The sequence below is a fragment of the Myxine glutinosa genome, chromosome 2 (assembly GCF_964187855.1).
Source record: "Myxine glutinosa chromosome 2, kmMyxGlut1.1, whole genome shotgun sequence".
Taxonomy (NCBI): Eukaryota; Metazoa; Chordata; class Myxini; order Myxiniformes; family Myxinidae; genus Myxine; species Myxine glutinosa.
In genome coordinates this window covers 199885190-199912019 of record NC_136262.1, presented here as the reverse complement: position 1 = coordinate 199912019, position 26830 = coordinate 199885190, and the positions used below count along the sequence as shown (strand labels likewise).

Sequence of the window (26830 nt, the reverse complement as noted above, 5' to 3'; positions counted from 1 at the left end):
AAATTCCTACAAGAATATGAAACATGGTGTTTTTAATAGAAAAACATGCATTTTGGCGGCCATTTTGAAAATGAGGTGATAACACCCATTTAGCTACATGGTTGAATTTGCTATCACATATTTTCATATTCTAGGGGTAAAGACCTATCCAAAAATCAATATTAGGCTTACTCCCTCATTTTGGTACCAATGGACCCTATTTTGGGGGTCTGGCTGATGGCCTATTTCTCTCATTTGAATTTCTCCCGCCATTTTCTTTCCAATTTCTCATCAGTCCTCAAGTAATTTCTCGCTTTCACTTCTTCAATAAATTCATCCATGCAACTGTTGGGGGCCTAAAACACTACCCTACACCCATTAAAGGATGGCGTTAGGGATCATTTAATATGAGCTTTTACATACAGTCGTGGCCAAAAATATTGGTACCCTTGCACTTTTTTCAAATAACTCACAATTTTGTCTAAAAATAAGTTGAAATTGACAAAAGTATTTCGTCTCCACGGTTCTTTATTTCACTGTTACTAGAATGGCAGACAAAGATATCAAGGAGATTGAAAGGAAAGGTTCTGATGTCTTGTGTAACGCCGGCCTACCTTTACGGCCTGGAAACAGTGGCACTGACAGAGACATCAACAGAGGCTGTATGTTTGCAAGAACAACTGAGTGTTGAGGATTGCAGGAGGGAAGAGGGTGGATAGAAGGAGGATGGATGAACTGAGGGAGGATGAGCTTGACGGGGAAATTGGTGAAATGCCGGCTGAGATGGGCTGGACATGTGGTGCAGATGGGGGAACAAGGAATGACAAATATAGTGGATAGGTTGAAAGAGCAAGGTAGGAGGAAAAGAGGAAGTCTGCGGTCGAGATGATAGGATTGTGTGAAAAGGGATATCAGTTAGGTAGGGGTGGTTGGAGAGTGGAGAGAGTTGGCTGAGGACAGAAGGAAGTGGAGAAGTATTGTGGTCAAGGCAGGGCAGGAGCATGGTGCCATTGTACCTCACTCGTTATAAAGGGAAGTGGAGGATTGAATAGCCCCAAGAAGGCGGTTTCACAAACATGAATGAATGAAATGAATGAATGAATGATCGTTTTAAGGCCATTTTCCCTGCTAGAGCAGGGGTTAGCCTTGCGGGCCATGACAATCATGGTTCCCTGTTTGAGGCAATGTTTTTATGGCCGGATGCCCTCCTGGTGCCGACCCTTAGTCGCCTCTTGCGATGCGCAGGGATATGGTGTACCCATTCTAAATCGGGGTACACACCGGGATCATGTCCGCAAACATGTCTGCGATGCTAATATTTCCGAGTGCACCCAACCCTGTTTCAATATCGTGATGGTTGAGCCACTAATAGACAAGTCAGAAGGCTTGAATATGCACATTCGGGTATTTCAGCTCACTTCAGCCTAAAAACTACTGCAGCCTGAACGTCAGAACATGAAGATCTTCACAGTGCTGGAGAAAGATCGATTCAGCAAGATGACCATATAAACCATAAAGTAACTACAACGGCATTCGGTAGAGCGCATACCTCAGCCCGGCTGGACCCTTTATGTTTTGGTGCCCACTGAAAGGCTGGATGTGCATTCAATACCTGAAACAAAATCTAAGCTTGTTTTTGTCACTGACCTAACTCATCCAACAACTTTTGTCCGAATCCATCGATAACCGTTTGAAATATCATTCTATACAGTACACCTATATAGTTTTGGGCCCTATCTCAATGGTGAATAACAAATTATAAAATTAAAAAAATTGTGTATCGGGGGTCAAGATCTTCACCAAAAAATAGAATAAATTGGTACTCATCACACACCCAACCTGTCCACCAGGTTTCTTTCGTCTGAATCCACCTATAACTCAGATATAGTGCTAAACAGTACACGTATGTTGTTTTTGGCCTTATCTCTCAATGGTGAAGAATCACTTTAAAAATTATCGTATCTGGATTTAGATCTGGATCTTCATCAAAATCGAATCAATTCATCCTCGTCACATACCCAACATGTTCACCAAGTTTCATCCATATACAGTCACGTGAAAAAGTAAGTACACCGCATGTAAAGTTTTGACTTTTTCAACATATTTCAAAATACAGCTATTTGATCTTCATTTCAACAATATTGAGAGATAAAGGTGATATAATATTGTTACAGACGTGGCTTAGATGTTATTTACCGAGCGGTTTTGGTATGACCACGTCTGCACAAGTTACCCGATTATACTCGAACGTTGACTAATCGCGCTACGCTAGGTCAATAAAGGCAATAAAGGAAAAGGACACACGGCTGGGTTTCAAATGACACGACACCCAGGGTTCAGTTCTCAAGACCTCCGGAGGAGGTTATATTAAGGCGGAAGGTTAGATTACAGGAATGAGAGGGACAGCATAGAAAGACAAGCACTTAGACACACTCTTATATTATTCCCAACAGACGACAGATAAACGGGACAAAAGGCTGACTCACACGGGGATTGATGGCAAGGAAAGGCAGAATCGATGGCTCCAGGTGCACCTGGGCTCGAGGCAGAATCGACTCGGTCCGGTCCAGAGATGCGGGAAGGTCACAGCGCTCGGAGATGGTGACTTGTCTGCTCAGGCTGGGTGCGCATCTGACGTCACGTCCGCTACGTGGCCGCGTATATCCGGCGGGGAGTGACACGCCCTCGGCTCGTTAGCTCCGCCTCGTGGAATCGGCACGTTGCTTCTCATTGGGTGCGTGCGGGGGGTTTACCAGGCTCCGCCCTTGACGAGGAGCTGACAGCCAGCCCCTTCGTGGTAACCCCGTGGAGCGCATGGTCATGGCGGCTAACCGAGCTGGTGGGAGGACGCACACTCCCCCCGCGCAGCGTCGTTGTTGTTGTAATTGTTGTTGTAGTTGTAGTTGTAGTTGTTGTTGTTGTTGTTGTTGTTGTTTGGGGAAGAAGATGGAAGGAGGTATGGGAAAGGTCCTAAACTCACTACTGGTGCCACATAATCACATTCTGGTGCAACGAAGAGTCATAATTAATGGAAACGAGTCCTTAACTGACATAGACTAAGAATAACTAGCAAGATGTCCGAAAGTTGTCTACGTGTGATGCGGTGGACCTGGGCACGACATTTAATGGGGGAAAAAGGGGAAGGTCGGCTCTACTGATTGTTGTTTACAGACAATGGGACTAGGGAATGGGGGATTGGGGATAGTTGGGGAGTATTGGGGAAATAGGGGAATATTTACAAGCGGATATGGAGGCCAAATTCCATATTCGCAACATTGCACCCTTCTCTACCCTCGGGGCGTCCCGACCCGATAAATTTTTACCTACTTTAGTGTGGCACGCAATGTAGTTCCCTCTACTATTAACTCTACCCTGAGTGCGACAGTTTTACAGATATTCACAAATGAGTAAATATGTCCCCCTGCGACGTTGCACCCTTCTCCTCACAGAAACACACCCACAGGATAACCGAATCCGGAAAGAATCCTCAAACTAAACATACAGCCGGTAGGGAGCATTATTTACACAAGACTACGCTGATATTTACACTACGATCCAGGACCTGTTTTTGGAGGAACACATGCAGATGTTATGCATAGAGAGAGCACGCATGCTAGCATCGATACACCAACCCACGAGTGCTCTGTGGCCTACGGCCTTTAATAATGTGCAGAGCACCCCTTCCAAGCATCAAGCACCACCCCATCACACAGTGAGCACCATCCGGTGCACCAATAAAGTGTCTATAAATCACCGGTGGTGTCGCAGCCGGCCGATGTTCTGCCGCTGGTCTTGCCTTCGTGTGGTGCACTTGGCCTTCTTGCCTCTTTCAAAAAAATAAAGAAAGGCGCCAACCGCGTCCATTTCTATATTGTGGCCTTCAGTGGTGTCAACTAAAAGTGGTTCACCTGCATGGCATAGGTGCCACGTTGACCCATAGGTCCTTCCACGGGTGGTGCTTGGCCGCAAAAGAGCTGCGGTCCATTGTGGGTGGCCACAGACATTGCGGTCCATATGGTGTATCGATCCAGGCAGCAAACAGCGAAAGTGCAGGCCCACAACTGCGAAGCCAGCACCTCTCTCTCCTCTCTCTCTACCCCAAAGCCAGATCCTCGGAGGTGGGAGACAAAAGAAAAGACAAGTGAGTAAGGTGGTAAGGGCGCAAAAGTGCACGCAATACAAGATGATGCACACTGGGGGCACATGGGAACCAGGTGAGACAGGTACGTTCCTACCGTACGCCCCCCCCACCAGGTAACCTACATGGCCCCTCCCTTACCCCTTACTGTATCCACACAACACAACACTACCCATAAACATCTACTTTACAAATCAACAAACATCCCTACTGTCTTCCCCGTTCCTCCCATAAACCAAATTCGTCTTCTCTCCCTCCTAACCAATCAAATTTGCCATTTTCAACTCAACATCATAATTTGCCATCTCCAATTCATCATCAGTCCCTCCTAAGGAGGGAGAGATGGAATCACCCCAATGTCTCATCCACGTCGTGATGCGTCTCACAAATCCTCACAGCAATTCTCATTTCTGCAACAAAACAAAGAAAACACAGGTGTGGAGTCCTCATCATCACCACAGGTAAGTGGCTGCGTATGGTGCGACAGGTTCATCAATCCTAACTATTTCCTAAATGACTTTAACAACTTTACACTACCCGGGGTCTTTCTCCGGCCAAACCATTGGCCCTCTTACACTATGGGTTCTAAAAACCAATTCCCATTGGCCAACCTGTGGTGCTTTTCAATTTGGGGTCTCACTCCCCCAATTCATCTCCCGGTGCCCTCGCACAATTTCTGGGCTGTGGCGTGTACCTCTCCCAGTGGGTCTACCCACCTGCACACCTCCACCACTGCAGTTGCCTCCGAGCTTACCTGCTCCTCACCCTAACCTAACTACCTGGGGAAGGCCCTCTGGCACTCTCCCCACTCGGTGCCCTCTCTGGCACTGGGCTACCCGGGTCCATCCTCCGGATCCTCGGGCCCCATCCACAACTCTACCGGCTCCCAGAGCCCACCTGCGGCCTCACCTGGCCGACATCCTCACAGTGGTGGAGTGCCCAACCAACTACACACACTAACAGGCTACACGCCCAGCCATTTCCACAACACTAATGCACCCATCCACAACACCATTCTGCCACCGCACCACAAATGCCAATATCCAACCACAATTTACCTGTACCCTCTACCTAACACTTACACTACCCGCCCCGGGTACTCGTGAAAGGGGTCCACTCTTCCCCCATCCACACCTTCGCACCATGCACACCACTCCGTACCACTTACTCCAACTCTCTCCACACACCTGTACCTGCACACCTGTGCTCTCACACCTGGTGCCACCTGCACCCTTCTCTCCCCAAGCGCATTCGCGCTGATCCACAACACTCATTACTCACACACTGCTCCACACACCTGTCCAGTTGCACACCTGTGCAATCACACCTGTTCAATTCTCACACACACGGCATCATCTCAGCTAACTACTCCCTTCTGAAACTTGCGCTTCCCAGTCGTCCCTTTAAACTATTGCGCTCCCACGTCATTATCATCCACACTAATCTACCTGCGTCCCCACTACAGGTATCAGTCACTAACTAATCTTAACGTTACCTAATGTCAATCTCTTCTAGATCCCTACAATATAACCTAACCCACCCGGGCTAGTTTTCACTGCCATACACCCCATAATCTTGTGCTCCTTTGCCCCCCAGCATGGGAAGGGTGGCAGATTTGCCATCCCACCCCATCGGGGGTCTCTCACTACCAATTTTGCACATCAAATTTCAACAAATCAAAAATTTGCCAATCACTACCCATCATCTGCCAATCACTACTGCCAATCCCTTGCCAATCATCAAATTTTGTTTTTCTCTAATTTTGGGTCCAAAACACTAACCTCATCACCCAGTCTACTCACTAATGCCTCTCGGTGCGCCAATTCCCGTCCAAAGCCCGGCTTCGTAAAGCCGAGCAATGAATGCGGGTTGTTTGGTGCCAGCGGCTGGACACGTCCCGCATTCGGTGCAGGGACGGGGGCTTACCCGGGCCGAGATCCCACGCACCCCCTCGGCGTGGAGCCATCCAATTGCCCGATCTCGACCTGCCGGCACGTCTCACCAAGAAGTGGTCGCCATGACGACCCTTCCTATTGGGCTGCCAGCTCCGCCTAGTGGAGCACGGACGCGGCCGTTCAAAGCGAGGCCCAGCACGCACCGAGGGCCCGATTCGGCTAAAAGTCGACCTAACCTCTAACCCGTTTAATGTCGATGCTTCACCTGCATGCTTACACCCCGAAGCCCGTTCCTTGCTCACACATCCAGCCGTGCTCATGCTCCTCGTACCTTTCCTTACACACCCAGGTACCCTCATTCCACTCACAGCCTTGGTCACACACCTGACCACCGAACACTTTGGCACACATTCGTTGGTCGCACACCTCACCAAAACACCTCTTCGCGCCCCCTCCTCAGTCACCTCCTCTGTGACAATCACAGGTGTGCTCTCATTCGCACACCCAACCACGTGCCTCACCACCAACTCCAGCGTGCATTCCCACTCACGCTCTACCATTCCAGGTGTGCATCCTTCCATCCCAGGTGTACATCCTCGCTCACCTGTCACAACCAGCTCACTCTCCTTGTCACTCTCACTACTCTCACCACCACTCTTGACCACGCACTCACCCTTACTCTTGACAGCACACTCTTTCCTCATGCACCTGTCCGTCACACACCTTTCTCGCGCACACTCTCCCGTTACACCCTCTGTAACACTCACCACACCGCGCTTCCATGTGCCCCCTCGCACACGCGCTACGACCGACTCACTCTTGCCAGCACACTCACTCCTTCGCACGCACTTTTTCCTCACACACCCCAGAGTCGGACTTTCTCGCACACCTCCTCTTTCGCACACCAGACCTGTCGCACACTTCACCAACGGCCTCTCACGAACACCCGGGTCCATCTCGACCCCCAAGCTTATTAAATCACCTGGCGCATCATACGCACGACCATATTGGTCACCACTTACACCGGGTCCTCTTCCTCTTCGCTTCTCCTCCATCACCTGCGAATCCCTCATCCGGTTAATGAGCACATCATCACGATCCAAACACAGACTTTGGACCAATTCTTTTATCTCCTCTTTTATTTCTTTCTTATCCCCTCTCCGTCGCTTCTTAATTTCGCTCATCCCTTCTTCCACTTCTTCTAGTTTCTGCTTCACCTCTTTTATTCCCCGGTACGTCTCCTCAAGCTCATCCTCTAAGGCTACCTTGACCGTTTCCAGGTGCGTCCTTACCTGTCGGTCCTTCGTCTCCATTACCTCTATCACCTCGTCCAGCCTCGTTGTCAGTCCCTCACGTACCATCTGACATTCCCTCTTTGTCGCTATCAAGTCGTTTTTTATGTCGTTTTGTGTCGCTTTTAAACCTCCTAATACCGCAGTGTTCCTTTGAACCTGCTCCGTTAGTCCTTTTTGTCCCTCCGTCAGCTGTTCCACCTCCTGCGTCAGGACCTCTATGCCCCCTTGTAACTTTACAGTCCCCTTTCTCACCTCCTTCTCCATGTGCTCCTTACAGTGCCTCACCTCCTCGCGCACTCCTCCGACCTCCTCACTCACACCTCTTCTGATCTCCTCTCCCATCACTTGCATCTCCTGCCCAGATGCCACCCTCATCTGCTCCATTTCCTCCCTGTGAGCATCCAGTTTAGTTTCTACCCCCATTCTGACCCCCTCTATCTGCTGCTCCATTTGTTTAACTTCCCTTTCCGCTTGGTCCCTCATGTCCCTCAATTTGCCTTCCATGGTGTTTTCTAACCCCTCTAACCCTTTTTGCATCCCTTCCATTTGATTCTCTTGAGCGGCCATTCTGTTTTCTACCCCCATTAACCCCTCCTGTATTTCCCCTAATCTATCGTCTAATTTCCCAAATTTCATGTCTAATCCCTTAAAATTATTGTCTAATCCTTCTATTCTACTCCCTAACCCTCCGATCTGGGCCCCCATCCTTTGTTCTAACCGTTGGCTATTGGCCCCCATGTCCTCCCTCAATTTCTCGCTATTGGACCCCATGTCCTCCCTCAATTTCTCGCTATTGGACCCCATCTTTTGTTCTAACCGTTCGCTATTGGCCCCCATCTTTTGTTCTAACCGTTCGCTATTGGCCCCCATCTTTTGTTCTAACCGTTCGCTATTCTGGGCCATAAGGGCCTTCATTTGTATGAAAAACAAGTTCAAATCCACCGGCGGCGCTGCCACGGTCGCGGGCGCGGTGATCAGCGAGGCGCCATTTTGCGCTCCCGCAATGTCGGGCACAACGACGCTATTTTGTGCGTCTGCTACCCTCGCTGCTTCGCTCTCCTCCTGTCCCTCATGTCCCTCAATTTGGTCCTGGACCGACCCTGCCTCACTCTCCCCTACCGGACCCCAGCTGTCTTGGTCTGCCATAGCGCGACTTTCAAAATTCGGGTTTTTATACAACAAAACAAATTTCGGCCGTTATAATTTCGTCGAGCGCAGTAAACGCGCTCTGAATCGATTCTCCCTCCCTGGTTTGGGCCTAACAACGCGCGGGAAACGCGCTCCGAATCGATTCTAATTGTTACAAATTTGGGCCTAATAAATTTAGTCCCGGGTTCGAATTCCACTCCTCGACACCAATTGTTACAGACGTGGCTTAGATGTTATTTACCGAGCGGTTTTGGTATGACCACGTCTGCACAAGTTACCCGATTATACTCGAACGTTGACTAATCGCGCTACGCTAGGTCAATAAAGGCAATAAAGGAAAAGGACACACGGCTGGGTTTCAAATGACACGACACCCAGGGTTCAGTTCTCAAGACCTCCGGAGGAGGTTATATTAAGGCGGAAGGTTAGATTACAGGAATGAGAGGGACAGCATAGAAAGACAAGCACTTAGACACACTCTTATATTATTCCCAACAGACGACAGATAAACGGGACAAAAGGCTGACTCACACGGGGATTGATGGCAAGGAAAGGCAGAATCGATGGCTCCAGGTGCACCTGGGCTCGAGGCAGAATCGAATCGGTCCGGTCCAGAGATGCGGGAAGGTCACAGCGCTCGGAGATGGTGACTTGTCTGCTCAGGCTGGGGGCGCATCTGACGTCACGTCCGCTACGTGGCCGCGTATATCCGGCGGGGAGTGACACGCCCTCGGCTCGTTAGCTCCGCCTCGTGGAATCGGCACGTTGCTTCTCATTGGGTGCGTGCGGGGGGTTTACCAGGATCCGCCCTTGACGAGGAGCTGACAGCCAGCCCCTTCGTGGTAACCCCGTGGAGCGCATGGTCATGGCGGCTAACCGAGCTGGTGGGAGGACGCACACTCCCCCCGCGCAGCGTCGTTGTTGTTGTAATTGTTGTTGTAGTTGTAGTTGTAGTTGTTGTTGTAGTTGTTGTTGTTGTTGTTGTTTGGGGAAGAAGATGGAAGGAGGTATGGGAAAGGTCCTAAACTCACTACTGGTGCCATATAATCACATTCTGGTGCAACGAAGAGTCATAATTAATGGAAACGAGTCCTTAACTGACATAGACTAAGAATAACTAGCAAGATGTCCGAAAGTTGTCTACGTGTGATGCGGTGGACCTGGGCACGACATTTAATGGGGGAAAAAGGGGAAGGTCGGCTCTACTGATTGTTGTTTACAGACAATGGGACTAGGGAATGGGGGATTGGGGATAGTTGGGGAGTATTGGGGAAATAGGGGAATATTTACAAGCGGATATGGAGGCCAAATTCCATATTCGCAACAATATAACAAATATCATGAAACATTTACATTTTGTAGTCCATTGTATAATTTAAATAAACATAAATGCAAATTTTGCATGTGGAAAAAGTAAGTACACCCCTACATTTATCACTACTTCAAATACCTAAAATTAGAATCAGGTGCACCAGCTCAGGTGCAAATGATTAGAACATCGTTAGAGAGGATCTTGGAGGAACCTGTCTTATTTAAACCTCAGACATTTCGTTTGGTTTGCTCTTTGTTGTTGAAGTATGTGGCGTCACCATGCCTAGATCAAAAGAGCTCTCTGAGGCCTTCAGAAAGAAGGTTATAGATGCCTACGAGTCTGGGAAGGGATTTAAAAAGATCTCCAAACAATTTGAAATCAATCATTCGACTGTCCGGAAGATCATCTACAAGTGGAGAAGATTCCAAACAACTGCCAACTTGTTCAGGCCAGGCCGCCCCAGCAAGTTCAGCCCGAGAGCAGACCGCAAGATGCTGAAAGAAGTCTCTAAGAACCCCAGAATGTCATCACGGGACCTACAGGTAGCTCTTGCCACTGTTGATGTCAAAGTGCACGAGTCTACCATTAGAAAGAGGCTGCACAAATTTGATCTACATGGGAGGTGTGCCAGGAGGAAACCTTTGCTGTCCAGAAAGAATATCAAGGCAAGACTAAAGCTTGCCAATGAACACCTGGGCAAAGACCAGCACTTTTGGAACAATGTGCTCTGGACAGATGAGTCAAATGTAGAGCTATTTGGCCACAGTACCAGAAGACATGTTTGGCGAAAACCAAAGACAGCATTTGACCACAAGAACCTGATACCAACTGTAAAGCATGGTGGTGGAAATATTATGGTTTGGCACGGCTTTGCTGCATCAGGGCCTAGGCAGCTCACCATCATAGAATCCACTATGAATTCTTCATTGTACCAGAGGATAATGTGAGGCCATCTGTCAGAAGTTGAAGCTCAACCGAAGGTGGACCTTGCAACATGACAATGACCCTAAACATACCAGTAAATCCACCAAGGAATGACTGAAAAGAAAGAAATGGAGGGTTCTGATGGAGGGTTCTGGAATGGCCAAGTCAAAGCCCGGATCTAAATCCCATCGAGATGTTGTGGGGGGATTTGTGCATGCAAGAAACCCCTCAAACATCGCACAGCTGAAAGAATTCTGCATGGAGGAGTGGGCAAAAATTTCTCCCAGTCGATGTCAGAGAGTCGATGCGAAATTTGCATTTATGTTTATTTAAATGATACAATGGACTACAAAATGTAAATGTTTCATGATATTTGTTATATTATATCACCTTTATCTCTCAATATTGTTGAAATGAAGATCAAATAGCTGTATGTTGAAATATGTTGAAAAAGTCAAAACTTTACATGGGGCGTACTTACTTTTTTACGTGACTGTATACTACATGACCAAAAGTATGTGGACACCCAAATATGGAACATCTCATTCCAAAATCATGGGCATTAATATGGAGTTGGTCCCCCCCCCTTTGCTGCTATAAGAGCCTCCACTGTTCTGGGAAGGCTTTCCACTAGATGTTGGAGCATTGCTGCGGGGATTTGCTTCCATTCAGCCACAAGAGCATTAGTGAGGTCAGGCACTGATGTTGGGTGAATAGGCCTGGCTCGGAATCGGCATTCAAATTCATCCCAAAAGTGTTCAATGCGGGCCAAATGTGCAGGCCAGTCAAGTTCTTCCACACCGATCTCGTCAAACCATTTCTGTATGGATTCACTTTGTGCACGAGGGCATTGTCATGCTGAAAGAGGAAAGGGCCTTCCCCAAACTGTTGCCACAAAGTTGGAAGCACACAATCGTCTAGAATGTCATTGTATGCTGTGGTGTTAAGATCTCCCTTCACTGGAACAAAGTGACCTAGCCCAAACCATGAAAAACACGCAGCCGCAGCCGCAGAGCTCGCGCCCGCCACGCAGCCGCAGAGCTCGCGCCCGCCACGCAGCCGCAGCCGCAGAGCTCGCGCCCGCCACGCAGCCGCAGCCGCAGAGCTTGCGCCCGCCACGCAGCCGCAGAGCTCGCGCCCGCCACGCAGCCGCAGCCGCAGAGCTCGCGCCCGCCACGCAGCCGCAGCCGCAGAGCTCGCGCCCGCCACGCAGCCGCAGCCGCAGAGCTCGCGCCCGCCACGCAGCCGCAGCCGCAGAGCTCGCGCCCGCCACGCAGCCGCAGAGCTCGCGCCCGCCACGCAGCCGCAGAGCTCGCGCCCGCCACGCAGCCGCAGAGCTCGCGCCCGCCACGCAGCCGCAGAGCTCGCGCCCGCCACGCAACCGCAGCCGCAGAGCTCGCGCCCGCCACGCAGCCGCAGCCGCAGAGCTCGCGCCCGCCACGCAGCCGCAGCCGCAGAGCTCGCGCCCGCCACGCAGCCGCAGCCGCAGAGCTCGCGCCCGCCACGCAGCCGCAGAGCTCGCGCCCGCCACGCAGCCGCAGAGCTCGCGCCCGCCACGCAGCCGCAGAGCTCGCGCCCGCCACGCAGCCGCAGAGCTCGCGCCCGCCACGCAGCCGCAGAGCTCGCGCCCGCCACGCAGCCGCAGAGCTCGCGCCCGCCACGCAGCCGCAGAGCTCGCGCCCGCCACGCAGCCGCAGAGCTCGCGCCCGCCACGCAGCCGCAGCCGCAGAGCTCGCGCCCGCCACGCAGCCGCAGCCGCAGAGCTCGCGCCCGCCACGCAGCCGCAGCCGCAGAGCTCGCGCCCGCCACGCAGCCGCAGAGCTCGCGCCCGCCACGCAGCCGCAGAGCTCGCGCCCGCCACGCAGCCGCAGAGCTCGCGCCCGCCACGCAGCCGCAGAGCTCGCGCCCGCCACGCAGCCGCAGCCGCAGAGCTCGCGCCCGCCACGCAGCCGCAGCCGCAGAGCTCGCGCCCGCCACGCAGCCGCAGAGCTCGCGCCCGCCACGCAGCCGCAGCCGCAGAGCTCGCGCCCGCCACGCAGCCGCAGAGCTCGCGCCCGCCACGCAGCCGCAGAGCTCGCGCCCGCCACGCAGCCGCAGAGCTCGCGCCCGCCACGCAGCCGCAGAGCTCGCGCCCGCCACGCAGCCGCAGAGCTCGCGCCCGCCCCGCAGCCGCAGAGCTCGCGCCCGCCCCGCAGCCGCAGCCGCAGAGCTCGCGCCCGCCACGCAGCCGCAGCCGCAGAGCTCGCGCCCGCCACGCAGCCGCAGCCGCAGAGCTCGCGCCCGCCACGCAGCCGCAGCCGCAGAGCTCGCGCCCGCCACGCAGCCGCAGCCGCAGAGCTCGCGCCCGCCACGCAGCCGCAGAGCTCGCGCCCGCCACGCAGCCGCAGAGCTCGCGCCCGCCACGCAGCCGCAGCCGCAGAGCTCGCGCCCGCCACGCAGCCGCAGCCGCAGAGCTCGCGCCCGCCACGCAGCCGCAGCCGCAGAGCTCGCGCCCGCCACGCAGCCGCAGCCGCAGAGCTCGTGCCCGCCACGCAGCCGCAGAGCTCGCGCCCGCCACGCAGCCGCAGAGCTCGCGCCCGCCACGCAGCCGCAGCCGCAGAGCTCGCGCCCGCCACGCAGCCGCAGAGCTCGCGCCCGCCACGCAGCCGCAGCGCAGAGCTCGCGCCCGCCACGCAGCCGCAGCGCAGAGCTCGCGCCCGCAGCCGCAGAGCTCGCGCTCGCCACGCAGCCGCAGAGCTCGCGCTCGCCACGCAGCCGCAGAGCTCGCCACGCAGCCGCAGCCGCAGAGCTCGCGCTCGCCACGCAGCCGCAGAGCTCGCGCTCGCCACGCAGCCGCAGAGCTCGCGCTCGCCACGCAGCCGCAGAGCTCGCGCTCGCCACGCAGCCGCAGAGCTCGCGCTCGCCACGCAGCCGCAGAGCTCGCGCTCGCCACGCAGCCGCAGAGCTCGCGCTCGCCACGCAGCCGCAGCCGCAGAGATCGCGCTCGCCACGCAGCCGCAGAGCTCACGCTCGCCACGCAGCCGCAGAGCTCACGCTCGCCACGCAGCCGCAGAGCTCACGCTCGCCACACAGCCGCAGAGCTCACGCTCGCCACACAGCCGCAGAGCTCACGCTCGCCACACAGCCGCAGAGCTCACGCTCGCCACACAGCCGCAGAGCTCACGCTCGCCACACAGCCGCAGAGCTCACGCTCGCCACACAGCCGCAGAGCTCACGCTCGCCACACAGCCGCAGAGCTCACGCTCGCCACACAGCCGCAGAGCTCACGCTCGCCACACAGCCGCAGAGCTCACGCTCGCCACACAGCCGCAGAGCTCACGCTCGCCACACAGCCGCAGAGCTCACGCTCGCCACGCAGCCGCAGAGCTCACGCTCGCCACGCAGCCGCAGAGCTCACGCTCGCCACGCAGCCGCAGAGTTCACGCTCGCCACGCAGTGCAGAGTTCACGCTCGCCACGCAGTGCAGAGTTCACGCTCGCCACGCAGTGCAGAGTTCACGCTCGCCACGCAGTGCAGAGTTCACGCTCGCCACGCAGTGCAGAGTTCACGCTCGCCACGCAGCCGCAGAGTTCACGCTCGCCACACAGCCGCAGAGTTCACGCTCGCCACACAGCCGCAGAGTTCACGCTCGCCACACAGCCGCAGAGTTCACGCTCGCCACACAGCCGCAGAGTTCACGCTCGCCACACAGCCGCAGAGTTCACGCTCGCCACACAGCCGCAGAGTTCACGCTCGCCACACAGCCGCAGAGTTCACGCTCGCCACACAGCCGCAGAGTTCACGCTCGCCACACAGCCGCAGAGTTCACGCTCGCCACACAGCCGCAGAGCTCACGCTCGCCACACAGCCGCAGAGCTCACGCTCGCCACACAGCCGCAGAGCTCACGCTCGCCACACAGCCGCAGAGCTCACGCTCGCCACACAGCCGCAGAGCTCACGCTCGCCACACAGCCGCAGAGCTCACGCTCGCCACACAGCCGCAGAGCTCACGCTCGCCACACAGCCGCAGAGCTCACGCTCGCCACACAGCCGCAGAGCTCACGCTCGCCACACAGCCGCAGAGCTCACGCTCGCCACGCAGCCGCAGAGCTCACGCTCGCCACGCAGCCGCAGAGCTCACGCTCGCCACGCAGTGCAGAGTTCACGCTCGCCACGCAGTGCAGAGTTCACGCTCGCCACGCAGTGCAGAGTTCACGCTCGCCACGCAGTGCAGAGTTCACGCTCGCCACGCAGTGCAGAGTTCACGCTCGCCACGCAGTGCAGAGTTCACGCTCGCCACACAGCCGCAGAGTTCACGCTCGCCACACAGCCGCAGAGTTCACGCTCGCCACACAGCCGCAGAGTTCACGCTCGCCACACAGCCGCAGAGTTCACGCTCGCCACACAGCCGCAGAGTTCACGCTCGCCACACAGCCGCAGAGTTCACGCTCGCCACACAGCCGCAGAGTTCACGCTCGCCACACAGCCGCAGAGTTCACGCTCGCCACACAGCCGCAGAGTTCACGCTCGCCACACAGCCGCAGAGTTCACGCTCGCCACACAGCCGCAGAGTTCACGCTCGCCACACAGCCGCAGAGTTCACGCTCGCCACACAGCCGCAGAGTTCACGCTCGCCACACAGCCGCAGAGTTCACGCTCGCCACACAGCCGCAGAGTTCACGCTCGCCACACAGCCGCAGAGTTCACGCTCGCCACACAGCCGCAGAGTTCACGCTCGCCACACAGCCGCAGAGTTCACGCTCGCCACACAGCCGCAGAGTTCACGCTCGCCACACAGCCGCAGAGTTCACGCTCGCCACACAGCCGCAGAGTTCACGCTCGCCACACAGCCGCAGAGTTCACGCTCGCCACACAGCCGCAGAGTTCACGCTCGCCACACAGCCGCAGAGTTCACGCTCGCCACACAGCCGCAGAGTTCACGCTCGCCACACAGCCGCAGAGTTCACGCTCGCCACACAGCCGCAGAGTTCACGCTCGCCACACAGCCGCAGAGTTCACGCTCGCCACACAGCCGCAGAGTTCACGCTCGCCACACAGCCGCAGAGTTCACGCTCGCCACACAGCCGCAGAGTTCACGCTCGCCACACAGCCGCAGAGTTCACGCTCGCCACACAGCCGCAGAGTTCACGCTCGCCACACAGCCGCAGAGTTCACGCTCGCCACACAGCCGCAGAGTTCACGCTCGCCACACAGCCGCAGAGTTCACGCTCGCCACACAGCCGCAGAGTTCACGCTCGCCACACAGCCGCAGAGTTCACGCTCGCCACACAGCCGCAGAGTTCACGCTCGCCACACAGCCGCAGAGTTCACGCTCGCCACACAGCCGCAGAGTTCACGCTCGCCACACAGCCGCAGAGTTCACGCTCGCCACACAGCCGCAGAGTTCACGCTCGCCACACAGCCGCAGAGTTCACGCTCGCCACACAGCCGCAGAGTTCACGCTCGCCACACAGCCGCAGAGTTCACGCTCGCCACACAGCCGCAGAGTTCACGCTCGCCACACAGCCGCAGAGTTCACGCTCGCCACACAGCCGCAGAGTTCACGCTCGCCACACAGCCGCAGAGTTCACGCTCGCCACACAGCCGCAGAGTTCACGCTCGCCACACAGCCGCAGAGTTCACGCTCGCCACACAGCCGCAGAGTTCACGCTCGCCACACAGCCGCAGAGTTCACGCTCGCCACACAGCCGCAGAGTTCACGCTCGCCACACAGCCGCAGAGTTCACGCTCGCCACACAGCCGCAGAGTTCACGCTCGCCACACAGCCGCAGAGTTCACGCTCGCCACACAGCCGCAGAGTTCACGCTCGCCACACAGCCGCAGAGTTCACGCTCGCCACACAGCCGCAGAGTTCACGCTCGCCACACAGCCGCAGAGTTCACGCTCGCCACACAGCCGCAGAGTTCACGCTCGCCACACAGCCGCAGAGTTCACGCTCGCCACACAGCCGCAGAGTTCACGCTCGCCACACAGCCGCAGAGTTCACGCTCGCCACACAGCCGCAGAGTTCACGCTCGCCACACAGCCGCAGAGTTCACGCTCGCCACACAGCCGCAGAGTTCACGCTCGCCACACAGCCGCAGAGTTCACGCTCGCCACACAGCCGCAGAGTTCACGCTCGCCACACAGCCGCAGAGTTCACGCTCGCCACACAGCCGCAGAGTTCACGCTCGCCACACAGCCGCAGAGTTCACGCTCGCCACACAGCCGCAGAGTTCACGCTCGCCACACAGCCGCAGAGTTCACGCTCGCCACACAGCCGCAGAGTTCACGCTCGCCACACAGCCGCAGAGTTCACGCTCGCCACACAGCCGCAGAGTTCACGCTCGCCACACAGCCGCAGAGTTCACGCTCGCCACACAGCCGCAGAGTTCACGCTCGCCACACAGCCGCAGAGTTCACGCTCGCCACACAGCCGCAGAGTTCACGCTCGCCACACAGCCGCAGAGTTCACGCTCGCCACACAGCCGCAGAGTTCACGCTCGCCACACAGCCGCAGAGTTCACGCTCGCCACACAGTGCAGAGTTCACGCTCGCCACACAGTGCAGAGTTCACGCTCGCCACACAGTGCAGAGTTCACGCTCGCCACACAGTGCAGAGTTCACGCTCGCCACACAGTGCAGAGTTCACGCTCGCCACACAGTGCAGAGTTCACGCTCGCCACACAGTGCAGAGTTCACGCTCGCCACACAGTGCAGAGTTCACGCTCGCCACACAGTGCAGAGTTCACGCTCGCCACACAGTGCAGAGTTCACGCTCGCCACACAGTGCAGAGTTCACGCTCGCCACACAGTGCAGAGTTCACGCTCGCCACACAGTGCAGAGTTCACGCTCGCCACACAGTGCAGAGTTCACGCTCGCCACACAGTGCAGAGTTCACGCTCGCCACACAGTGCAGAGTTCACGCTCGCCACACAGTGCAGAGTTCACGCTCGCCACACAGTGCAGAGTTCACGCTCGCCACACAGTGCAGAGTTCACGCTCGCCACACAGTGCAGAGTTCACGCTCGCCACACAGTGCAGAGTTCACGCTCGCCACACAGTGCAGAGTTCACGCTCGCCACACAGTGCAGAGTTCACGCTCGCCACACAGTGCAGAGTTCACGCTCGCCACACAGTGCAGAGTTCACGCTCGCCACACAGTGCAGAGTTCACGCTCGCCACGCAGTGCAGAGTTCACGCTCGCCACGCAGTGCAGAGTTCACGCTCGCCACGCAGTGCAGAGTTCACGTTCGCCACGCAGTGCAGAGTTCACGCTCGCCACGCAGTGCAGAGTTCACGCTCGCCACGCAGTGCAGAGTTCACGCTCGCCACGCAGTGCAGAGTTCACGCTCGCCACACAGTGCAGAGTTCACGCTCGCCACACAGTGCAGAGTTCACGCTCGCCACACAGTGCAGAGTTCACGCTCGCCACACAGTGCAGAGTTCACGCTCGCCACGCAGTGCAGAGTTCACGCTCGCCACGCAGTGCAGAGTTCACGCTCGCCACACAGTGCAGAGTTCACGCTCGCCACACAGTGCAGAGTTCACGCTCGCCACACAGTGCAGAGTTCACGCTCGCCACGCAGTGCAGAGTTCACGCTCGCCACGCAGTGCAGAGTTCACGCTCGCCACACAGTGCAGAGTTCACGCTCGCCACACAGTGCAGAGTTCACGCTCGCCACGCAGTGCAGAGTTCACGCTCGCCACACAGTGCAGAGGTAACGCTCGCCACACAGTGCAGAGGTCACGCTCGCCACACAGTGCAGAGCTCACGCTCGCCACACAGTGCAGAGCTCACGCTCGCCCCCCCACCACCCACGGGGCCGGTATTCTGGTTCACCCCTCAGACTGACTGACCCCACGGAACCATCACGCATCGGCATCCATCCATTGGAAATGCTGCACAATGTTTATATCCTAATTACAAGTAGGCTTATGTAAGAATCTCCGCCCGAAGCAGAAATGAAATGACAAACAAACGCCATCATTATCAATATGTACAAAATCGATTTTACAGAAACCAACCGAACTGGTCGATGCTGCGAAGGAAGCCAATCAGAGTTCTTCCATCTCTGAGGAGCACGAGGTGTTTCTCTGTCGAACACAGAGCACATCAAGGGAATAAAGGGCTCGTCAATGGCTCGGAATTCCACATAAAACTGCGACAGTAAACGCGTCCGTCGTCCACTTACTGTCTATGTCGTCGATGAGGCTTGCAGTACCGGGCATGTAATTCATGATTGGGAGTGACACAGGTGCGGAGAAGAGATGAATGTGAACGATTGAAAACCGAAATAATGCCCAATACCGCGGGCTTCTTTGTTTTATAAGGTCAAACACTTCCCACGTGTCTCAAATCCGAAGGAAAAGCACTTCCGGGTCAACCTGTCATGTCCTTTGCACGCACTTGTTGTTGTTGTTGTTGTTGTTACAATGTAAATGCTGCAGCGAAGTCCGGTCCAATGACGTCACTTCACTCAACTACCTCTTATACATTCGGGTATCGCACAAATTCACAACAAACAAACAAGAAAATCACAGAGATTTGAAAACAGCGCACAACTCGATCGACAGCACCCGGTACAAGAGAGCACACACACCTGCGGCAGGTGAACAGTCCGGCCCTGAAGCAAAATCGAATCGGCTTGTTCTTGTCGTCTACACAACTCACCAATTTAATCCATCCACAACATTTTCAAATATCGTGCTACTTATCGTTTTTGACCTATCAATGGTAAAGAATCACTTAAAAAATTAAAACTTTATCTGATCCGGATTCGGATCTTAATTCAAATCGAATCAATTAGTCCTTGTCGCACACACAACCTGTCCGCCAAGTTTCGTCTGAATCCGTCCATAACTTTTTGAGATACCCTGTTATATGTTGGTTTTGGCCCTATCTCCCAATGGTGAAGAACCACTTAAAAAATTTAATAATTCTCATATCGGAATCCATATTCAAATGTTCACCAAAATCGAATCGATTCTTCCTTGTCAGACACCCAACTTGACACCAAGTTTTGTCCAAATCCGTCCATAACTTTTTGAGATACCCTGTTAAATGTTGGTTTTTGCCCTATCTCTCAATGGTGAAGAATTACTTAAAAAATTAAATAATTCTCATATCCGAATCCATATTCAGATCTTCACCAAAATCTCATCGATTCTTCCTTGTCAGACACCCAACTTGTCCACCAAGTTTCGTGCAAATCCGTCCATAACTTTTTGAGATACCCTGTTAAATGTTGGTTTTTGCCCCATCTCTCAATTGTGAAGAATTACTTAAAAAATTAAATAATTCTCATATCCGAATCCATATTCAGATCTTCACCAAAATCTCATCGATTCTTCCTTGTCAGACACCCAACTTGTCCACCAAGTTTCGTCCAAATCCGTCCATAACTTTTTGAGATACCCTGTTAAATGTTGGTTTTGGCCCCATCTCCCAATGGTGAAGAACCACTTAAAAAATTAAATAATTCTCATATCCGAATCCATATTCAAATGTTCACCAAAATCTCATCCATTCTTCCTTATCAGACACCCAACTTGTCCACCAAGTTTCGTGCAAATCCGTCCATAACTTTTTGAGATATCCTGCTACGTATCGGTTTTGGCCCTATCTCGCAATGGTGAAGAACCACTTAAAAAATTAAATAATTCCCATATCCGAATCCATATTCAGATCTTCACCAAAATCGAATAGCTTCTTCCTTGTCAGACACCCAACTTGTCCACCAGGTTTCGTGCAAATCCGTCCATAACTTTTTAAGATATCCTGCTACGTATCGGTTTTGGCCCTATCTCCCAAGGGTGAAGAACCACTTAAAAAATTAAATAATTCTCATATCCGAATCCATATTCAAATGTTCACCAAAATCGAATAGCGTCTTCCTTGTCAGACACCCAACTTGTCACCAAGTTTCGTCCAAATCCGTCCATAACTTTTTGAGATATCCTGCTACGTATCGGTTTTGGCCCTATCTCCCAAGGGTGAAGAACCACTTAAAAAATTAAATAATTCTCATATCCGAATCCATATTCAAATGTTCACCAAAATCGAATAGCGTCTTCCTTGTCAGACACCCAACTTGTCACCAAGTTTCGTCCAAATCCGTCCATAACTTTTTGAGATATCCTGCTACGTATCGGTTTTGGCCCTATCTCCCAATGGTGAAGAATCACTTTTAAAATTAAATAATTCTCATATCCGAATCCATATTCAAATGTTCACCAAAATCGAATAGCTTCTTCCTTGTCAGACACCCAACTTGTCCACCAGGTTTCGTGCAAATCCGTCCATAACTTTTTGAGATATCCTGCTACGTATCGGTTTTGGCCCTATCTCTCAATGGTGAAGAACCACTTAAAAAATTAAATAATTCTCATATCCGAATCCATATTCAAATGTTCTCCAAAATCGAATAGCTTCTTCCTTGCCAGACACCCAACTTGTCACCAAGTTTCGTCCAAATCCGTCCATAACTTTTTGAGATATCCTGCTACGTATCGGTTTTGGCCAGATCTCGCAATGGTGAAGAATCACTTAAAACTTCTAGTAGCCGAATCCGGATCTTCATCAAAATTTAATAATTTCGTCCTTGTCACATCCGGTAAATCTCTGCCAAATTTAGTTCGAATCCGTCCTCAACTTTTTGAGATATCTTGTTCACAAACAGACAGACAGACAGGGGTGAAAACATAACCTCCATCCACCTTTGATGGTGAAGGTAACAAGGATGTTCTTTGTACATTTACTAAGTTTCTTGTCGAGTGCTCGCCAAGTCGCTTAAGCACTCCATTGGAAACCGTTGATAAGGAACGGCTGGCTTGGCAAGCGCTAGCTAGCTGCTTCGTAACTGAATATGCCCCCATTTTAACGTATAGACGCTATATGTATACACAGCTCATGCCCGGAAAACAAACAAGAACAAAATGGATGGAAAGTGAGTCTGTGCTTTATTGCATGCAAAACCGAGGCTCATGGAATACAGAATACCCTTCTATTCCTCATTAACCCTCCCAAACCCACTCCGTTCTTTCCAGGTTTTTTGTGTTTTAATATTCCCATCTCCTTCCACTTCGTTTTTTTCCCCAATTCCTTTGTCATCACGACACCTGCGTTCCATTAGCAAGCTGCTTGCTATCGCTTTCCAAGCCAGTCGGGCCGCACCAACTTCTTTTGAAAGCAGCTCGCCAAGCAGAGCAAGCGATAAAGAAAGGTGCTTCATTATGTTAGCAAAAATGGCCACCATAGTTGGATTCAAAACGATACTAGAAGGAAGTAGAGAGTTCATAGAACACATAACCCCAATCATTGTTCAATTATATGCTCCAATTTAAATAAAACAATGACATTAAAGGTCGTATAAAAATGTATTCCTGAAATTACCGGCATTTAAGTTGTAAGTTGTTGCAATGCAACTGTAGATGTCAGTCGATGGCCCAGTGCAATTGGAACTAGAAAGCATTTGAAAATGCAAAACCCGTCTGCGTCCGTTTGTATTCAGGTGTATTCTCCTTCTTCTTCTTCTGTATGCTTAAAATAACAAAACAATTTTAAAATATTCTAATTCTTAAAATTTCAGGTCAATCGAATGAAAATTGACGATTTTATGTGACACTGACCTTTGACTTTTTGACCAAATTATTAATTTGTCTTCTCCATATTCTCATAATAAATCTTTGTTGAAAATTTGACACCAAAACTCAAATGGTAAATTGAAATCTCAGGTCAAATAGATGAAAATTGATGATTTTATGTGATGCTGACCTTTGACCTTTTGGCCTTTTGACAAAATTATTAATTTGCCTTCTCCATATTATCATAATAAATCTTTGTTGAAAATTTGACACCAAAACTCAAATGGTAAATTGAAATCTCAGGTCAAATAGATGAAAATTGATGATTTTATGTGATGCTGACCTTTGACCTTTTGGCCTTTTGACAAAATTATTAATTTGCCTTCTCCATATTATCATAATAACGCTTTGTTTAAAATTTCATGACAAAACTCAAATGGTAAATTGAAATCTCAGGTCAAATAGATGAAAATTGATGATTTTATGTGATGCTGACCTTTGACTTTTTGACCAAATTATTAATTTGTCTTCTCCATATTCTCATAATAAATCTTTGTTGAAAATTCGACACCAAAACTCAAATGGTAAATTGAAATCTCAGGTCAATTAGATAAAAATTGATCATTTTATGTGATGCTGACCTTTGACCTTTTGACCTTTTAACCAAATTATTAATTTGCCTTCTCCATATTCTCATAATAAATCTTTGTTGAAAATTCGACACCAAAACTCAAATGGTAAATTGAAATCTCAGGTCAATTAGATGAAAATTGATCATTTTATGTGATGCTGACCTTTGACCTTTTGACCTTTTAACCAAATTATTAATTTGCCTTCTCCATATTCTCATAATAAATCTTTTTTGAAAATTCGACACCAAAACTCAAAGGGTAAATTGAAATCTCAGGTCAATTAGATGAAAATTGGTCATTTTATGTGATGCTGACCTTTGACCTTTTGGCCTTTTGACAAAATTATTATTTGCCTTCTCCATATTATCATAATAAAGCTTTGTTGAAAATTTGATGACAAAACTCAAATGGTAAATTGAAATCTCAGGTCAAATAGATGAAAAGTGATGATTTTATGTGATGCTGACCTTTGACCTTTTGACCTTTTAACCAAATTATTAATTTACCTTCTCCATATTCTCATAATAAATCTTTGTTGAAAATTCTACACCAAAACTCAAATGGTAAATTGAAATCTCAGGTCAAATAGATGAAAAGTGATGATTTTATGTGATGCTGACCTTTGACCTTTTGACCTTTTAACCAAATTATTAATTTGCCTTCTCCATATTATCATAATAAATCTTTGTTGAAAATTCTACACCAAAACTCAAATGGTAAATTGAAATCTCAGGTCAAATAGATGAAAAGTGATGATTTTATGTGATGCTGACCTTTGACCTTTTGACCTTTTAACCAAATTATTAATTTGCCTTCTCCATATTCTCATAATAAATCTTTGTTGAAAATTCTACACCAAAACTCAAATGGTAAATTGAAATCTCAGGTCAATTAGATGAAAATTGATCATTTTATGTGATGCTGACCTTTGACCTTTTGACCTTTTAACCAAATTATTAATTTGCCTACTCCATATTCTCATAATAAAGCTTTGGTGAAAATTCGATGACAAAACTCAAATGGTAGATTTAAATTTCAGTTCAATTGAATGAAAATTGATGATTTTATGTGATGTTGACCTTTGACCTTTTGATCTTTTGACAAAATTATGAATTTGTCTTCTCCATATTCTCATAATAAAGCTTTGTTGAAAATTTGATGACAAAACTCAAATGGTAAATTGAAATCTCAGGTCAAATAGATGAAAATTGATGATTTTATGTGATGCTGACCTTTGACCTTTTGACCTTTTGACCAAATTATTCATTTGCCTACTCCATATTCTCATAATAAAGCTTTGGTGAAAATTGGATTACAAAACTCAAATGGTAAAAATGTTACGGCACACACACACACACACACACACACACACACACACACACACACACACACACACACATACACACACACATACACACACACACACACACACACACACACACACACACACACACACGCACACACACAGTTCTTCTTTTAGCAACAGATACAAAAATCTGATATAATTACCTCCGCCACCAAAGGTGGATGGAGGTTATGTTTTCATAGGCCAGCCAAGGGATGTAAAAAAACTTTTGATGGCATGGCGTGTTAAAAGCAGTCATTCATGCTTAATCAACTCTACGTGTGATGGGGATAAAGATGTGACCGGATGACATTCTCAGTTTTGACCTTAAAGGTCATTTTTTAGGTCATAAAAGTCACGTGAGGTCAAATAAGTAATATATATCTGGTTTTTGCAATATATTTGGGACGAAAACAATTGAGGCCCCAAACGAGGAAAGATTCGATAGGCCATTGTACTGGGCTTTTTTCAAATCAATTTGCATAATCATAGATACAAAGCATCATGGGAAAATTCAACATGGCTGCCAAATGAGGTATTAAAAAAGTCGCTCTTAAGTAGAGTAATGCAGTGTTTTTTTCTCTAACTTCTATACCATTAAATATTTTAATATGAAACTTCACAACTCTATCGCTCAACACCTGCTTCCATTTCAAATCTGATCTGCATAAGAATCTATGCAAAGGATCATGGGAAATTTAAAGGGCAACCATATAGCATCCTCAGAGATCGTGTTTGTGTTGTTAGTGGTCATTGTCGTAAATACAGAATAGCCATACAGAATATGGCATTATAATGTTGATCCTTTGGTCAATCGTAATAATAGGTCATTCTAAGAGTCTTTTTGGGATCTTTAAGTGTCTGTATGGCAACTGACAGAACAAAAAGACGAAACGTCGTTATCACATCGCTGGTCATATCAGATACAAGTTACATTGTCATATTTGCAAATCATCGGGCATATATTTCAATTCTTGTAATATTTCTCTGGTAGATCCACATGTTGATGGTTTCCCACAAATCTTAAAGCATCGTAGCATATTTGATTGCCAGAAATAGTGCTTTAACTACAGAATTAAAGAATGTAGCGAGAGGAACAAGAATCATCACTCCGTCCCGTCCTCCATCCCTGATATGTCTTCTGAGATCAACTATCGAACTAGAGAATTTACACGAGTCAATCTATTGTCCTGCAGGGTTGCTACAGTCCTCTGCATCACAACCACAAGCAGGAGTGCATCTTAAGTTTTTCATGAAGCAACTACACCTTGCAGAGCCACATTTCGCCTTGCAACCACACGTGATCAATTCCAGACATGCATCTGGTACAGAAGGAAGTCTCGCCCATACAACTTGAAGGGCACCATCGTCAGCTGCTGTCCATGCCTCTGTGCTAACAGGGTCCTGGATCTCCATTAATTCCTTGTCGGCCTGTAGCCAGATTTTCGCCTGGTGGTTAACTCCAGTGATATGAAGATATAGAGCATCCTTGGTCGGTGGAAGTTTCTCCAGGTCCTTCTTGCCCTTTGTGAAGAGATTGTATCTAACTTTATCAATGTCCTCCTCACCAGCTGAACCATACAGCTGGCAGACAAACTTCTCGGTTTCAGTAGGGGAGAACGGGGTAAATACGGACATGGGGTAATTGCGGACAAGGCTGTTACAGGAATTTCGCGATAGCTGGCGCTGTTCCGTCATCACTCGTGAGTGGCCTAGCAGGTAACAAGGTAAATACCAGCTAACTTCTATTATTTGCCTCATTTAAAGAGAAATACTCAGTCAGAGAGTTAAGTACACCCCCTAAAATGTGTTCTTAGATTTTGCTGTTTGGGTTTATTGCTGTCAGTCGTTTTGGTTAATCATCGATTTTATTAGAAACGTGTATTCAGTTTGAAGCATGGTTTAAGTACATACAGTGTCAATTGATGTAATGAGACAGTGTTGTGTGGAGGAAAGTATCGTGTGTCAAAGGTCAATGTGGGGTAATTGCGGACGGGTGGCCGCTATTGCCCCATTCATGTTTTCTGCGGTCTATATTGATTTCTAATGCATTTAGTGTTAATTGCACATTTAATTTTTAATGTTAATTTAATTTAACACATTCACCCCTGATAACTTCCTTGTATTTGTGCGTCTTACAGTTAAAATTGTCCTTTTGCAGAAACATTTAGCTACCAACTCACCAATTGTCTGACTGGAACATTGATGGGTTCCAGATCAAGAATGAAAGTGTTTCACAAATCTCGTTTGTTTTGTGTTTCGATTGTCATTTGTTTTCTAAAGTTGCATTTTATTTTGGTGTGTGATGAAGGCTTATTAAAATTGTTTATGTGTATTGGTTTAAAAGACCTTGTCCAATAACTTCATCAAGTTAAAGAAAGGAAACACAGTCATTAGTGCAGAACTTGTAATTCGAGTGATCACTTCATTAAAAAAAAAAACAATATACGACAAACAAATATTACACATTTCAATGTTAATCTATAGACGAAAATATTTCATTGTAGGCCTATTGGGAACATTTCATTGTAGGCCTATTGAGAAGATAACTACTTAGCATCTCTGGTGTCTTAAAAGGTCGTTTAGCCTGTTTGA

General features: G+C 50.3%; 1 protein-coding gene across 1 annotated transcript in view; it reads right to left on the bottom strand.

Annotated features, from left to right (window-relative positions):
- LSM1 (LSM1 homolog, mRNA degradation associated) overlaps positions 1-19059 on the bottom strand; it is a 28566-nt gene extending 9507 nt beyond the window's left edge. The window contains exons 1-2 of the mRNA XM_068106469.1: positions 18868-19059; positions 18701-18769 (exon numbers count right to left, since the gene is read on the bottom strand). Of these exons, the coding sequence (XP_067962570.1) occupies positions 18701-18769; positions 18868-18913 (115 nt within the window). The 5' untranslated portion in view covers positions 18914-19059. The remainder of the gene's footprint in view (positions 1-18700; positions 18770-18867) is intronic.
- Between the last annotated feature and the right edge of the window lie 7771 nt (positions 19060-26830).